The sequence below is a fragment of the Salvelinus namaycush genome, chromosome 5 (assembly GCF_016432855.1).
Source record: "Salvelinus namaycush isolate Seneca chromosome 5, SaNama_1.0, whole genome shotgun sequence".
Classification (NCBI taxonomy): domain Eukaryota; kingdom Metazoa; phylum Chordata; class Actinopteri; order Salmoniformes; family Salmonidae; genus Salvelinus; species Salvelinus namaycush.
Window position 1 is genome coordinate 68953169 of NC_052311.1, and position 17352 is coordinate 68970520.

Consider the following 17352-nt stretch of genomic DNA (forward strand, 5'->3'; position numbering starts at 1 on the left):
ACGAGTTAGACAGACAGTGAGCTACTCTATTGACTATATAATCCAAGCTTATATACCAAGCTTTGTTCATACTACAAGTAAATGAAGAATTAATTTGATAACTAAACATCCCACGGCAATGACCTGATATCAACGTCAAATCAACATATATTTTGAGTTGAAATAACGAGGAAACAATGTTGGCATGTTTTACCCTGAGGGATAACAACTAGGCTATTATTATCCTATTATCCTATTAGCAGCCTGTTATTATTAGGCTGATATTATTAATGGGATAACCCAGAGTGAGTTGTATCAAGTTGATGTACAGTAATTGAGATGTGTCAGTCTTACAATCAAATGGGTGTTATTTAGGTAGTCTGTGGGGACAACATTACATCTCTGTCCTCTCCTGTATCACCCCTGTTAACCATCTCATCTCCTAGTCGACTGGCCCTCCAGCCTCTCAGTCACTACAAGGGATGTGTGTGTCAGTATGTGTCCTATAATGATTAGCCTAACCTGGTAAAGGTCTTTCAGAAACTATAGTAGGGGAATTGGCTGAGGCAGTCAGTAGACAGACATGCTAGAAAGTTCCTGATAATGTTGACAGAAGGTTTATTTAGTAGGCTATTTAAGGGCTGTTTGATTAGATTATGTGTGTTTACTTCAATAGTTTACCTTAGGGTAGCACTATGTTGACCCAATTAGTCACAATAACAACTAAACCTTAAAGATGTTTGACATGAAGTCATTTATCATTCTTCCGTACAGTAGGTTCACTCAAGGATCTTTGTCAGTATGATGAGGCATTTTGTCAAGTCGGCTAATCTCATAAACGTTTCCCGACAGGTATAACTTTGTCTTCTATGAAAGGTTTTTCCGTCAGATAATCACCTACTTTCCTCTCTGTGCTGACCTGCGTGTGTGTGTGTGTGTGTGTGTGTGTGTGTGTGTGTGTGTGTGTGTGTGTGTGTGTGTGTGTGTGTGTGTGTGTGTGTGTGTGTGTGTGTGTGTGTGTGTGTGTGTGTGTGTGTGTGTGTGTGAGAGCCTCTCAGTTAGAGGTGACTGTAGGTCAATCCGTAAACTAGCAGAGTCAGCAGATAGGCTAGGCTATACTTCCCCCCTCATCACTGTCCTTGTGCCTGCTCTGCAGCCTGACTGCTGACTGCTGACTGGCTGACTGCTGACTGCAGCCTGGCTGACTACTGACTGGCTGGCTGCTCTGTGCTGTCATTATCAGTCACTTTGACACATCACACAGCAAAGCTAGATACAGTATCAACCACTTATTCTTTAGCTGCAATGTCAAAGCAGTATGCTCTTGGATTGGAAGTACAAATTAGTGAGTGAATAATATTGACAGGGACAAGCAAATGAAATCCCTATCATTCATTTCTTAGAAAGAAATCAGCTGACTGAAGAAATCTACTTCTTCTGTCCACTTTTTGGAAAAGCAAACTGTTTTGGTCCTGTGCCCTCATTTTGTTGGCCTGTGGTGTAAAGGGTTAAAGTTTCGTAATGGTTAGGTTGTTACGAATGAATGCACTGATATGTGGACGCACGTGGCTTTTTGTCATCTTTGAAAAAAATGACTTTATATCAGAGTTGTGCCTGTAGTCATAGAGATATATAGAGGACTCATCATGGATATAACCCGTTTTAGCATTGCCGTTGTCATTGAGGGCTTCCACCATTTTAAAGTAGTCAACTGGGTGGGGATTCCTATGAGTTGGGAGAAATCAGCCAATGAAAATAAGAAAATGTACTACTTTAAAATGGAGATAGTATGGGCAGTGCCATTGAGGCTGTTATAATGGCACAGATACAGATACAAAGATAAGTCCTCTAACCTCCAAGATGGTGTAGCAGTCGGACGTGTGTTTTTGTCTAATCCCTTCCTGTCCCTTGTAAACATCGTTTTTCCTTGTTTTTTTCCCGTATATATATTTAATATTTTAATATCACTTTCTATCACGGACTGAATATACTCTCCTGCAACCCGCCTCACCCAATGTGGTACGGATCTGCTATTTTTAAACTTAAGAACTCATCAACTCATCAAATGCTAGCCAGCTAACTGGCTACCAGCTACTAGTTAGCCACGGCCCGCTAGCTGTCTAAAGTACATCGGACTGTTAGCTTAAGAGGCCCATCGGACAAATTCTTTGGCCACTATACCCGCCCTGCTGATCCGTCGTCTGAACCGTCGCCTGAACCGGAACCCCAACAGATGCTAGCCAGCTAACTAGCTAGTAGTCAGCTAGCCACTGCTAGCGGTCATCAGCCACCTCTAGCATGGACAACTCTCGCCAGTCTGCACAGCGCTACTCAAACCAGAGCAAATCGGACTTATTTTTCTCCATATCTCCGGATTCCTACTGCAAGCTCTGAACCTTTTTTTTCTTCACCTGGATCACCGCAGCTAGCTAGCTGCTATTCGAGTGGCCACTCCTGGCTAACGTCACTGTCCCGAATCAAGAACCAATTAGCCTGGAGCTAGCCTTGCTAGGCCCATCTCCCGGCTAGCCAAAGAGGTCCATCAGCCACTACTTGGGCTACAATATCTCTTTTTGGCAACTGTCTTGGACCCCCGCTGACTCATCACGACTGGACAACCGACGTGATTCGCCTGATGGGGTTTTTCTCAACTGGCTCTGCCGTCGCTTCGTCTCCTGAAATTCCATCCGCTAGCATGCTAGCCGCGGCCTGCTAGCTGTCCAGAGCACATCAGACTGTTAGCTTAAGAGGCCCACCTGACAAATTCTTTGGCCACTATACCTATTCTGCCAATTGGCCTGGTTTACCACACGGAGCCCTGCTGATCCGTCTGCCGACGTAACAGCACGAGGGGGCCACAACAGACTTTCTTCCGTCGCAACGTCCCTCCAAGGCCCTTCTGTTAGCTTGCTAGCCCCGGCCCGCAAGCTGCCTGAAGCTACTCACTGGACTCCTATGATCACTCGGCTACGCATGCCTCTCGCTAACGTCAATATTCCTTGTCCATTGCTGTTTTGGTTAGTATTTATTGCCTTATTTCACTGTAGAGCCTCTAGCCCTGCTCAATATGCCTCATTTAACACTTTAGTTCCACCTACCACACATGCGGTGACATCACCTGGTTTAAATGACAAGGGACAATATCTCTTTCGTCGTCACTATATGCACAGGTTTACCCTCACTGTATCCACATCCTACCTTACCTTTGTCTGTACATTATGCCTTGAATCTATTCTACCATGCCCAGAAATCTGCTCCTTTTACTCTCTGTTCTGAACATATTAGACAACCAGTTATTTTAGCCTCCTTCTAATGTTAAGTTTGTTTTATTCACTGCCCTAGCACACTCTGCCAACCCGGATGTCCTAGCCGTGTCTGAATCCTGGCTCAGGAAGACCACCAAAAACCCAGAAATTTCCATCCCTAACTATAACATTTTCCGCCAAGATAGAACTGCCAAAGGGGGCGGTGTTGCAATCTACTGCAGAGATAGCCTACAGAGTTCTGTCTTACTATCCAGGTCTGTACCCAAACAATTTGAGCTTCTACTTTAAAAAGCCACCTTTCCAGAAACAAGTCTCTCACCGTTGCCGCTTGCTATAGACCACCCTCTGCCTCCAGCTGTGCCCTGGACACCATGTGAACTGATTTCCCCCCATCTATCTTCAGAGCTCGTGCTGTTAGGTGACCTAAACTGGGACATGCTCAACACCCCGGCCATCCTACAATCTAAGCTTGATGCACTTAATCTGTCACAAATTGTCAATGAACCCACCAGGTACAACCCCAAATCCGTAAACACGGGCACCCTCATAGATATCATCCTAACCAACTTGCCTTCCAAATATACCTCTGCTGTTTTCAACCAAGATCTCAGCGATCACTGCCTCATTGCCTGCATCCGTAACGGGTCTGCGGTCAAACGACCACCCCTCATCACTATCAAATGCTCCCTAAAACACTCCAGCGAGCAGGCCTTCCTAATCGACCTGGCCCGGGTATCCCAGAAGGCTACTGACCTCATCCCGTCAGTAGAGGATGCCTGGTCATTCTTTAAAAGTGCCTTCCTCACCATCTTAAATAAGCATGCCCCTTTCAAAAAATGTAGAACCAGGAACAGATATAGCCCTTGGTTCTCTCCAGACCTGACTGCCCTTGACCAGCACAAAAACATCCTGTGTCGTTCTGCATTGGCATCGAATATCCCCCGTGATATGCAACTTTTCAGCATGCCCCTTTCAAAAAATGTAGAACCAGGAACAGATATAGCCCTTGGTTCTCTCCAGACCTGACTGCCCTTGACCAGCAGAAAAACATGCCTACTGCACTGAGGCTAGGAAACACTGTCACCACTGATAAATCCACTATAGTTGAGAATTTCAATAAGCATTTTTCAAGGAACAAATATACACAGGCAGTTAGGAAAGCTAAGGCTAGCTTTTTCAAGCAGAAATTTGCATCCTGTAGCACAAACTCAAAAAAGTCCATGGAGAATAAGAGCACCTACTCCCAGCTGCCCACTGCACTGAGGCTAGGAAACACTGTCACCACTGATAAATCCACTATAATTGAGAATTTCAATAAGCATTTTTCTACAGCTGGCCATGCTTTCCACCTGGCTACCCCTACCCCGGTTAACAGCCCGGCACTCCCCACAGCAACTCGCCCAAGCCTCCCCCATTTCTCCTTCACCCAAATCCAGATAGCTGATGTTCTTAAAGAATTGCAAAACCTGGACCCCTACAAATCAGCCGGGCTAGACAATCTGGATCCTCTCTTTTTAAAATGATCTGCCGAAATTGTTGCAACCCCTATTACTAGCCTGTTCAACCTCTCTTTCGTATCGTCTGAGATTCCCAAAGATTGGAAAGCTGCCGCGGTCATCCCCCTCTTCAAAGGGGGAGACACTCTAGACCCAAATTGCTAGAGACCTATATTTATCCTACCCTGCCTTTCTAAGGTCTTCGAAAGCCAAGTCAACAAACAGATTACCGACCATTTCGAATCCCACGGTACTTTCTCCGCTATGCAATCTGGTTTCAGAGCTGGTAATGGGTGCACCTCAGCCACGCTCAAGATCCTAAACGATATCATAACCACCATCAATAAGAGACATTACTGTGCAGCCATATTCATCAACCTGGCCAAGGCTTTCGACTCTGTCAATCACCACATTCTTATTGGCAGACTCAACAGCCTTGGTTTCTCAAATGATTGCCTCGCCTGGTTCACCAACTACTTCTCTGATAGAGGTCAGTGTGTCAAATCGGAGGGCCTGTTGTCCGGACCTCTTGTCGTGTCTATGGGGGTGCCACAGGGTTCAATTCTCGGGCTGACTCTCTTCTCTGTATACGTCAATGATAACACTCTCGCTGCTGGTGATTCTCTGATCCACCTCTACGCAGACGACACCATTCTGTATACTTCTGGCCCTTCATTGGACACTGTGTTAACTAACCTCCAGACAAGCTTCAATGCCATACAACTCTCCTTCCGTGGCCTCCAACTGCTCTTAAATGCAAGTAAAACTAAATGCATGCTCTTCAACCGATCACTGCCCGCACCTGCTCACCTGTCCAGCATCACTACTCTGGACGGTTCTGACTTAGAATATGTGGACAACTACAAGTACCTAGGTGTACTGTAAACTTTCCTTCCAGACTCACATTAAGCATCTCCAATCCAAATTTAAATCTAGAATTGGCTACCTATTTCGCAACAAAGCATCCTTCACTCATGCTGCCAAACATACCCTTGTGAAACTGACCATCCTACCGATCCTCGACTTCGGCGTTGTCATCTATAAAATAGCCTCCAACACTCTACTCAACAAAATGGATACAGTCTATCACAGTGCCATCCGTTTTGTCACCAAAGCCCCATATATTACCCACCACTGCGACCTGTATGCTGGCCCTCGCTTCATACTCGGCGCCAAACCCACTGGCTCCAGGTCATCTACAAGTCTCTGCTAGGTAAAGCCCCACCTTATCTCAGCTCACTGGTCACCATAGCAGCACCCACCCGTAGCACGCACTCCAGCAGGTATATATCATCGGTCACCCCCAAAGCCAGTTCCTCCTTTGGTCGCCTTTCCTTCCAGTTCTCTGCTGCCAATGACTGAAGCAAACTGCAAAAATCACTGAAGCTGGAAACCAATATCTCCCTTACTAGCTTTAAGCACCAGCTGTCAGAGCAGCTCACAGATCACTGCACCTGTACATAGTCCATCTGTAAACAGCCCATCCAACTACCTCATCCCCATACTGTATTAATTTATTTATCTTGCTCCTTTGCACCCCAGTATCTCTATTTGCACATTCATCTTCTGCACATCTACCATTCCATTGTCTAATTGCTATATTGTAATTACTTTGCCACCATGGCCTATTTATTGCCTTACCTCCCTTATCTTACCTCATTTGCACTCACTCTATATAGATTTTTATTTTTTTCTACTGTATTATTGACTGTATGTTTGTTTATTCCATGTGTAACTCTGTGTTGTTGTATGTGTCGAACTGCTGTGCTTTATCTTGGCCAGGTCGCAGTTGTAATTGAGAACTTGTTCTCAACTAGCCTACCTGTTTAAATAAAGGTTAAATAAAAAAAAATCTATCTCTATGCCCTATTGTTCACATGCGTATCTTCCATCTAAATGGTCCTACCTGACCTCGCCTCCTCCCGCCTGCCTTCTGTCTTTGAGGACATGTATTTCCATTGTTAGAAGAAAAAAATATATAATATATATATATTGTATATATATATATTTTAATTAACACAAATTCCATTGTTAGAGCGATCGCTTGAGTATCTTGTCAATATAATTGACAATCTTTCCTCACATTCACAACAGGTTTGTGTGTTGTTGACTCCTCCTCCCAGGCCGGGCCTCCTATCCTCCTATCAACCATGTTGTTGACTCCTCCTCCCAGGCCGGCCCTCCTATCCACCATGTTGTTGACTCCTCCTCCCAGGCCGGCCCTCCTATCCACCATGTTGTTGACTCCTCCTCCCAGGCCGGCCCTCCTATCCACCATGTTGTTGACTCCTCCTCCCAGGCCGGCCCTCCTATCCTCCTATCAACCATGTTGTTGACTCCTCCTCCCAGGCCGGCCCTCCTATCCTCCTATCCACCATGTTGTTGACTCCTCCTCCCAGGCCGGCCCTCCTATCCTCCTATCAACCATGTTGTTGACTCCTCCTCCCAGGCCGGCCCTCCTATCCTCCTATCCACCATGTTGTTGACTCCTCCTCCCAGGCCGGCCCTCCTATCCTCCTATCCACCATGTTGTTGACTCCTCCTCCCAGGCCGGCCCTCCTATCCTCCTATCCACCATGTTGTTGACTCCTCCTCCCAGGCCGGCCCTCCTATCCTCCTATCCACCATGTTGTTGACTCCTCCTCCCAGGCCGGCCCTCCTATCCTCCTATCCACCATGTTGTTGACGACTCCTCCTCCCAGGCCGGCCCTCCTATCCTCCTATCCACCATGTTGTTGACTCCTCCTCCTCCCAGGCCGGCCCTCCTATCCTCCTATCCACCATGTTGTTGACTCCTCCTCCCAGGCCGGCCCTCCTATCCTCCTATCCACCATGTTGTTGACTCCTCCTCCCAGGCCGGCCCTCCTATCCTCCTATCCACCATGTTGTTGACTCCTCCTCCCAGGCCGGCCCTCCTATCCTCCTATCCACCATGTTGTTGACTCCTCCTCCCAGGCCGGCCCTCCTATCCTCCTATCAACCATGTTGTTGACTCCTCCTCCGCCCAGGCCGGCCCTCCTATCCTCCTATCCACCATGTTGTTGACTCCTCCTCCTCCCAGGCCGGCCCTCCTATCCTCCTATCCACCATGTTGTTGACTCCTCCTCCCAGGCCGGCCCTCCTATCCTCCTATCCACCATGTTGTTGACTCCTCCTCCCAGGCTGGCCCTCCTATCCTCCTATCCACCATGTTGTTGACTCCTCCTCCCAGGCCGGCCCTCCTATCCTCCTATCCACCATGTTGTTGACTCCTCCTCCCAGGCCGGCCCTCCTATCCTCCTATCAACCATGTTGTTGACTCCTCCTCCCAGGCCGGCCCTCCTATCCTCCTATCCACCATGTTGTTGACTCCTCCTCCCAGGCCGGCCCTCCTATCCTCCTATCCACCATGTTGTTGACTCCTCCTCCCAGGCCGGCCCTCCTATCCTCCTATCAACCATGTTGTTGACTCCTCCTCCGCCCAGGCCGGCCCTCCTATCCTCCTATCCACCATGTTGTTGACTCCTCCTCCTCCCAGGCCGGCCCTCCTATCCTCCGATCCACCATGTTGTTGACTCCTCCTCCCAGGCCGGCCCTCCTATCCTCCTATCCACCATGTTGTTGACTCCTCCTCCCAGGCCGGCCCTCCTATCCTCCTATCCACCATGTTGTTGACTCCTCCTCCCAGGCCGGCCCTCCTATCCTCCTATCCACCATGTTGTTGACTCCTCCTCCCAGGCTGGCCCTCCTATCCTCCTATCCACTATGTTGTTGACTCCTCCTCCCAGGCCGGCCCTCCTATCCTCCTATCCACCATGTTGTTGACTCCTCCTCCCAGGCCGGCCCTCCTATCCTCCTATCCACCATGTTGTTGACTCTTCCTCCCAGGCCGGCCCTCCTATCCTCCTATCCACCATGTTGTTGACTCCTCCTCCCAGGCCGGCCCTCCTATCCTCCTATCAACCATGTTGTTGACTCCTCCTCCGCCCAGGCTGGCCCTCCTATCCTCCTATCCACCATGTTGTTGACTCCTCCTCCTCCCAGGCCGGCCCTCCTATCCTCCTATCCACCATGTTGTTGACTCCTCCTCCTCCCAGGCCGGCCCTCCTATCCTCCTATCCACCATGTTGTTGACTCCTCCTCCCAGGCCGGCCCTCCTATCCTCCTATCCACCATGTTGTTGACTCCTCCTCCCAGGCCGGCCCTCCTATCCTCCTATCCACCCTGTTGTTGACTCCTCCTCCCAGGCCGGCCCTCCTATCCTCCTATCCACCATGTTGTTGACTCCTCCTCCGCCCAGGCCGGCCCTCCTATCCTCCTATCAACCATGTTGTTGACTCCTCCTCCGCCCAGGCCGGCCCTCCTATCCTCCTATCCACCATGTTGTTGACTCCTCCTCCGCCCAGGCCGGCCCTCCTATCCTCCTATCAACCATGTTGTTGACTCCTCCTCCGCCCAGGCCGGCCCTCCTATCCTCCTATCCACCATGTTGTTGACTCCTCCTCCTCCCAGGCCGGCCCTCCTATCCTCCTATCCACCATGTTGTTGACTCCTCCTCCCAGGCCGGCCCTCCTATCCTCCTATCCACCATGTTGTTGACTCCTCCTCCCAGGCTGGCCCTCCTATCCTCCTATCCACCATGTTGTTGACTCCTCCTCCCAGGCCGGCCCTCCTATCCTCCTATCCACCATGTTGTTGACTCCTCCTCCCAGGCCGGCCCTCCTATCCTCCTATCCACCATGTTGTTGAGTCCTCCTCCCAGGCCGGCCCTCCTATCCTCCTATCAACCATGTTGTTGACTCCTCCTCCCAGGCCGGCCCTCCTATCCACCATGTTGTTGACTCCTCCTCCCAGGCCGGCCCTCCTATCCAATCCACCATGTTGGCTGGGCTCCCACTAAGCACGCCTTGTTTACTCAACTCCGTCTGTCGCCAAGCCAATCACAGCCTGCCTCTCTCTGCCTGTGGAACTGAACTCCATTCTGTCTTGCCTGGGTAACAGCAGCCACGGTGGAGTTAGGCTAGCAGCCTGACTGTTCACAGCATTCACAGTATTCACAGGGCTGTGTTGTGGAGCTGGAGGACTCTGTTGTGAATGTAGACAGGCTTTTGGGCTTGCCTCACCTTCCCCTCAGCTCAGGAAGAGAGGGGAGCTATGTTGTGTTGCAGAGAGGACTCTGGCCTCGCCCCCCTCAGTTCAGTCCAGGAAGAGCTCTACCATGAAACAGCAGTGACATGTTGATCACAGCACAGGCTTCTCCTCTTCTCAGCCAGGAAGAGCTCTGTGCTGTGTGAGGAGACAGGAGTGATGACTCACTGTGGCTCCTGAGCGGACAGGACGCATTGTGATAACCAGGATGTGACGTGACTGGACAGGAAAGACGTGAATGTGTTGTTCACTTTGTATGTGTGTGTATGGGAGAGAGAGAGGGAGCGGAATGTGTGGGTAAGAAGAAGTGTGTTTGTACCTGGAAGAAACCAAGAAGAAATCCCATGGATCTGTCGATTCTCTACTGTGTAACCTAGTGGACATACTGGTCTGCGTAACCTAGTGGACATACTCTACTGTGTAACCTAGTGGACATACTCTACTGTGTAACCTAGTGGACATACTCTACTGTGTAACCTAGTGGACATACTCTACTGTGTAACCTAGTGGACATACTCTACTGTGTAACCTAGTGGACATACTCTACTGTGTAACCTAGTGGACATACTCTACTTACTGCGTAACCTAGTGGACATACTCTACTGTGTAACCTAGTGGACATACTCTACTGTTGCTATAGCACTAATGTTGTCACTACGGAACTCTACAGTGGAGTGTACCTGCTGGCCCTTCATCAGTAAAGGTAGGAGGAGTGACTGATTGGACTGTTGTTGCTGTGCTGGTGTTAGATCAGAATAGTAGTGTTTGAATTGAGTTTGACAGGAGTTTATTAAAGTACAACTCTGAAAGGAAGTTATCCAGTCGTGTGCTCAAATGGACCAGTTGTGTCTATACTAATCTCCATTGCTTCAATGTTGTCTGACTGATTGTCAAGAGTTAGGATATTTACCTCCGTCTTCATACATGTGTTCTGCCTGGGTTACCAGAAAGTAACATTGAGGAGGTAGACATCTGAGAATGTGTGTGTTTTTGGTGTTGTGTAAGGGCAGGTTTTCCTGTGGTGCTCTATTCTAGTGATGTTGCCAACAGCAGATACAGTCAGGAAGGCTGAGGAATGTCACTGAGTAGCTCTGGGTCAGTCTTTCCAAAACACTAGAAAAGCCATGTTTTAACAAGCAAGCGGTTCCGTCTTGGCTGTACCTATTACCATACACACACACACCCCCCAGACACACACACACACACACACACACACACACACACACACACACACACACACACACACACAGAGACACACTCACCCCAAATTTCACCCCTGACCGTTTCCACCACAATCCAAACAGCTTATGTATAATGGCCCCAGTTTGTGGTTGATGAGGAGGGTTGTTGTAATGCTGGCAGTGCTTCTGACAGCGCTGCTCCCTGCTCACTGTCCAAAGCCACCCATCTGTCTACTGTAGCAAGCCCAGCTCAGTACACTTCAGCCTGCAGACCTCACTGTTATCTGTCAGTCTGTCCAGCTGTCCGGTTGTCTGTTCTATTCTCTCCAGTCCACTTTTGTTACTGATTACAGATGAAGTTATAATGGTGAGTAAGTAACACAGTTGTCTAGTGTGAATTCACCAGAAGCCTTCTCTCTCTCTCTCTCTCTCTCTCTCTCTCTCTCTCTACCTCCCCCATCTCTCTCTCTCTCTCTCTCTACCTCCCTCCCTCCCCTATCTCTCTCTCTCTCTCTCTCTCTACCTCCCATATCTCTCTCGCTCTCTCTACCTCCCCTATCTCTCTTTGCATCCCTCTCTCTCTCTTTCTCTCCCCTCTGTATCTCTACCTTCAGAATATGACAGACAGCTAGCCCCCACCAAAGGAAGCATGGCGTCAGCGTACCTGGACCCCAACCTGAACCACCATGCTGGGTTGGGCGGTGGGGTATCGAAGCCGGGGACCATGGACCGCGTGCTCAAGATCCACCACTATTTGGAGAGCAACAGTGAACCATCCACCTGGGCCAGCCACATCCGCCACGGAGATGCCACTGACATCAGGGTGAGATGAGCAGCTGATTGGGTTAAATACAGTTTACCACAGTTATAGTAACTATGCTTCTTTAAGTTACTGTCTGTATAGTCTCTCCCTATCATCCGTACAGTAGGGACACATACTGTCCGTACAGACAGACAGTTACCTATCAACTCTACCAACTAGGCAGACAGTTACCCATCTTCTCTACCAACTAGACAGACAGTTACCTATCAACTCTACCAACTAGGCAGACAGTTACCCATCTTCTCTACCAACTAGACAGACAGTTACCTATCAACTCTACCAACTAGACAGACAGTTACCTATCAACTCTACCAACTAGACAGACAGTTACCTATCAACTCTACCAACTAGGCAGACAGTTACCCATCTTCTCTACCAACTAGACAGACAGTTACCTATCAACTCTACCAACTAGACAGACAGTTACCTATCAACTCTACCAACTAGACAGACAGTTACCTATCAACTCTACCTACTAGACAGACTGTAACGGCAGTCTACTTCGTCCTCCTCCTCAGACGAGGAGAGGCGAGAAGGATCAGAGGACCAATGTGCAGCGTGATAATTAGACATAATGAATTTAATAGGACAAAACAAAAACACGATACAAACTGACAAAACACACTAACCGTCACAGTCCTTGCTGGTGCAGACAAAACACAAAGACAGGAAATAACCACCCACAATCCCCAACACAAAACAAGCCACCTATATATGATTCTCAATCAGGGACAACGATTGACAGCTGTCTCTGATTGAGAACCATATCAGGCTGAACATAGAAACAGACGAACTAGACACACAACATAGAATTCCCACCCAGCTCACGTCCTGACCAACACTAAACAAGCAAAACACATAAGAACTCTGGTCAGGACGTTACACAGACAGACAGTTACCTATCAACTCTACCAACTAGACAGACAGTTACCTATCAACTCTACCTACTAGACAGACAGTTACCTATCAACTCTACCTACTAGACAGACAGTTACCTATCAACTCTACCAACTAGACAGACAGTTACTTATCAACTCTACCTACTAGACAGACAGTTACCTATCTACTCTACCTACTAGACAGACAGTTACCTATCAACTCTACCTACTAGACAGACAGTTACCCATCTTCTCTACCAACTAGACAGACAGTTACCTATCAACTCTACCAACTAGACAGACAGTTACCTATCTACTCTACCTACTAGACAGACAGTTACCTATCAACTCTACCTACTAGACAGACAGACAGTTACCTATCAACTCTACCAACTAGACAGACAGTTACCTATCAACTCTACCTACTAGACAGACAGTTACCTATCTACTCTACCAACTAGACAGACAGTTACCTATCAACTCTACCTACTAGACAGACAGTTACCTATCTACTCTACCTACTAGACAGACAGACAGTTACCTATCAACTCTACCAACTAGACAGACAGTTACCTATCTACTCTACCAACTAGACAGACAGTTACCTATCAACTCTACCTACTAGACAGACAGTTACCTATCTACTCTACCTACTAGACAGACAGACAGTTACCTATCAACTCTACCAACTAGACAGACAGTTACCTATCAACTCTACCTACTAGACAGACAGTTACCTATCAACTCTACCTACTAGACAGACAGTTACCTATCAACTCTACCTACTAGACAGACAGTTACCCATCTACTCTACCTACTAGACAGACAGTTACCTATCTACTCTACCAACTAGACAGACAGTTACCTATCTACTCTACCTACTAGACAGACAGTTACCTATCAACTCTACCAACTAGACAGACAGTTACCTATCAACTCTACCAACTAGACAGACAGTTACCTATCAACTCTACCAACTAGACAGACAGTTACCTATCAACTCTACCTACTAGACAGACAGTTACCTATCAACTCTACCTACTAGACAGACAGTTACCGATCTACTCTACCTACTAGACAGACAGTTACCTATCAACTCTACCTACTAGACAGACAGTTACCTATCTACTCTACCTACTAGACAGACAGTTACCTATCTACTCTACCTACTAGACAGACAGTTACCTATCAACTCTACCTACTAGACAGACAGTTACCTATCAACTCTACCAACTAGACAGACAGTTACCTATCAACTCTACCTACTAGACAGACAGTTACCTATCAACTCTACCTACTAGACAGACAGTTACCTATCAACTCTACCAACTAGACAGACAGTTACTTATCAACTCTACCTACTAGACAGACAGTTACCTATCTACTCTACCTACTAGACAGACAGTTACCTATCAACTCTACCTACTAGACAGACAGTTACCCATCTTCTCTACCAACTAGACAGACAGTTACCTATCAACTCTACCAACTAGACAGACAGTTACCTATCTACTCTACCTACTAGACAGACAGTTACCTATCAACTCTACCTACTAGACAGACAGACAGTTACCTATCAACTCTACCAACTAGACAGACAGTTACCTATCAACTCTACCTACTAGACAGACAGTTACCTATCTACTCTACCAACTAGACAGACAGTTACCTATCAACTCTACCTACTAGACAGACAGTTACCTATCTACTCTACCTACTAGACAGACAGACAGTTACCTATCAACTCTACCAACTAGACAGACAGTTACCTATCTACTCTACCAACTAGACAGACAGTTACCTATCAACTCTACCTACTAGACAGACAGTTACCTATCTACTCTACCTACTAGACAGACAGACAGTTACCTATCAACTCTACCAACTAGACAGACAGTTACCTATCAACTCTACCTACTAGACAGACAGTTACCTATCAACTCTACCTACTAGACAGACAGTTACCTATCAACTCTACCTACTAGACAGACAGTTACCCATCTACTCTACCTACTAGACAGACAGTTACCTATCTACTCTACCAACTAGACAGACAGTTACCTATCTACTCTACCTACTAGACAGACAGTTACCTATCAACTCTACCAACTAGACAGACAGTTACCTATCAACTCTACCAACTAGACAGACAGTTACCTATCAACTCTACCAACTAGACAGACAGTTACCTATCAACTCTACCTACTAGACAGACAGTTACCTATCAACTCTACCTACTAGACAGACAGTTACCGATCTACTCTACCTACTAGACAGACAGTTACCTATCAACTCTACCTACTAGACAGACAGTTACCTATCTACTCTACCTACTAGACAGACAGTTACCTATCTACTCTACCAACTAGACAGACAGTTACCTATCAACTCTACCTACTAGACAGACAGTTACCTATCTACTCTACCTACTAGACAGACAGACAGTTACCTATCAACTCTACCAACTAGACAGACAGTTACCTATCAACTCTACCTACTAGACAGACAGTTACCTATCAACTCTACCTACTAGACAGACAGTTACCTATCAACTCTACCTACTAGACAGACAGTTACCCATCTACTCTACCTACTAGACAGACAGTTACCTATCTACTCTACCAACTAGACAGACAGTTACCTATCTACTCTACCTACTAGACAGACAGTTACCTATCAACTCTACCAACTAGACAGACAGTTACCTATCTACTCTACCTACTAGACAGACAGTTACCTATCTACTCTACCTACTAGACAGACAGTTACCTATCTACTCTACCTACTAGACAGACAGTTACCTATCAACTCTACCTACTAGACAGACAGTTACATATCTACTCTACCTACTAGACAGACAGTTACCTATCTACTCTACCAACTAGACAGACAGTTACCTATCAACTCTACCTACTAGACAGACAGTTACCTATCAACTCTACCTACTAGACAGACAGTTACCTATCTACTCTACCAACTAGACAGACAGTTACCTATCAACTCTACCTACTAGACAGACAGTTACTTATCAACTCTACCTACTAGACAGACAGTTACCTATCAACTCTACCTACTAGACAGACAGTTACCTATCAACTCTACCTACTAGACAGACAGTTACCTATCAACTCTACCAACTAGACAGACAGTTACCTATCAACTCTACCAACTAGACAGACAGTTACCTATCAACTCTACCAACTAGACAGACAGTTACCTATCAACTCTACCTACTAGACAGACAGTTACCTATCAACTCTACCTACTAGACAGACAGTTACCGATCTACTCTACCTACTAGACAGACAGTTACCTATCAACTCTACCTACTAGACAGACAGTTACCTATCTACTCTACCTACTAGACAGACAGTTACCTATCTACTCTACCTACTAGACAGACAGACAGTTACCTATCAACTCTACCTACTAGACAGACAGTTACCTATCTACTCTACCTACTAGACAGACAGTTACCTATCAACTCTACCTACTAGACAGACAGTTACCTATCTACTCTACCTACTAGACAGACAGTTACCTGTCAACTCTACCAATTAGACAGACAGTTACCTATCAACTCTACCTACTAGACAGACAGTTACCTATCTACTCTACCTACTAGACAGACAGTTACCTGTCAACTCTACCAATTAGACAGACAGTTACCTATCTACTCTACCTACTAGACAGACAGTTACCTATCAACTCTACCTACTAGACAGACAGTTACCTATCTACTCTACCTACTAGACAGACAGTTACCTATCTACTCTACCTACTAGACAGACAGTTACCTATCTACTCTACCTACTAGACAGACAGTTACCTATCTACTCTACCTACTAGACAGACAGTTACCTATCAACTCTACCTACTAGACAGACAGTTACCTATCAACTCTACCTACTAGACAGACAGTTACCTATCAACTCTACCTACTAGACAGACAGTTACCTATCTACTCTACCTACTAGACAGACAGTTACCTATCAACTCTACCTACTAGACAGACAGTTACCTATCAACTCTACCTACTAGACAGACAGTTACCGATCTACTCTACCTACTAGACAGACAGTTACCTATCAACTCTACCTACTAGACAGACAGTTACCTATCTACTCTACCTACTAGACAGACAGTTACCTATCTACTCTACCTACTAGACAGACAGACAGTTACCTATCAACTCTACCTACTAGACAGACAGTTACCTATCTACTCTACCTACTAGACAGACAGTTACCTATCAACTCTACCTACTAGACAGACAGTTACCTATCTACTCTACCTACTAGACAGACAGTTACCTGTCAACTCTACCAATTAGACAGACAGTTACCTATCAACTCTACCTACTAGACAGACAGTTACCTATCTACTCTACCTACTAGACAGACAGTTACCTGTCAACTCTACCAATTAGACAGACAGTTACCTATCTACTCTACCTACTAGACAGACAGTTACCTATCAACTCTACCTACTAGACAGACAGTTACCTATCTACTCTACCTACTAGACAGACAGTTACCTATCTACTCTACCTACTAGACAGACAGTTACCTATCTACTCTACCTACTAGACAGACAGTTACC

General features: G+C 46.6%; 1 protein-coding gene across 4 annotated transcripts in view; it reads left to right on the forward strand.

The window, feature by feature from the left end:
• The window catches only part of LOC120048831 (focal adhesion kinase 1-like), a 146601-nt gene that overhangs the window by 26326 nt on the left and 102923 nt on the right, over positions 1-17352 (forward strand). For all 4 annotated transcript variants that reach the window (XM_038995095.1, XM_038995094.1, XM_038995096.1 and 1 more), the window contains one exon: positions 11664-11872. In XM_038995095.1, coding sequence (XP_038851023.1) covers positions 11699-11872 — 174 coding nt within the window. In that variant the 5' untranslated portion in view covers positions 11664-11698. The remainder of the gene's footprint in view (positions 1-11663; positions 11873-17352) is intronic.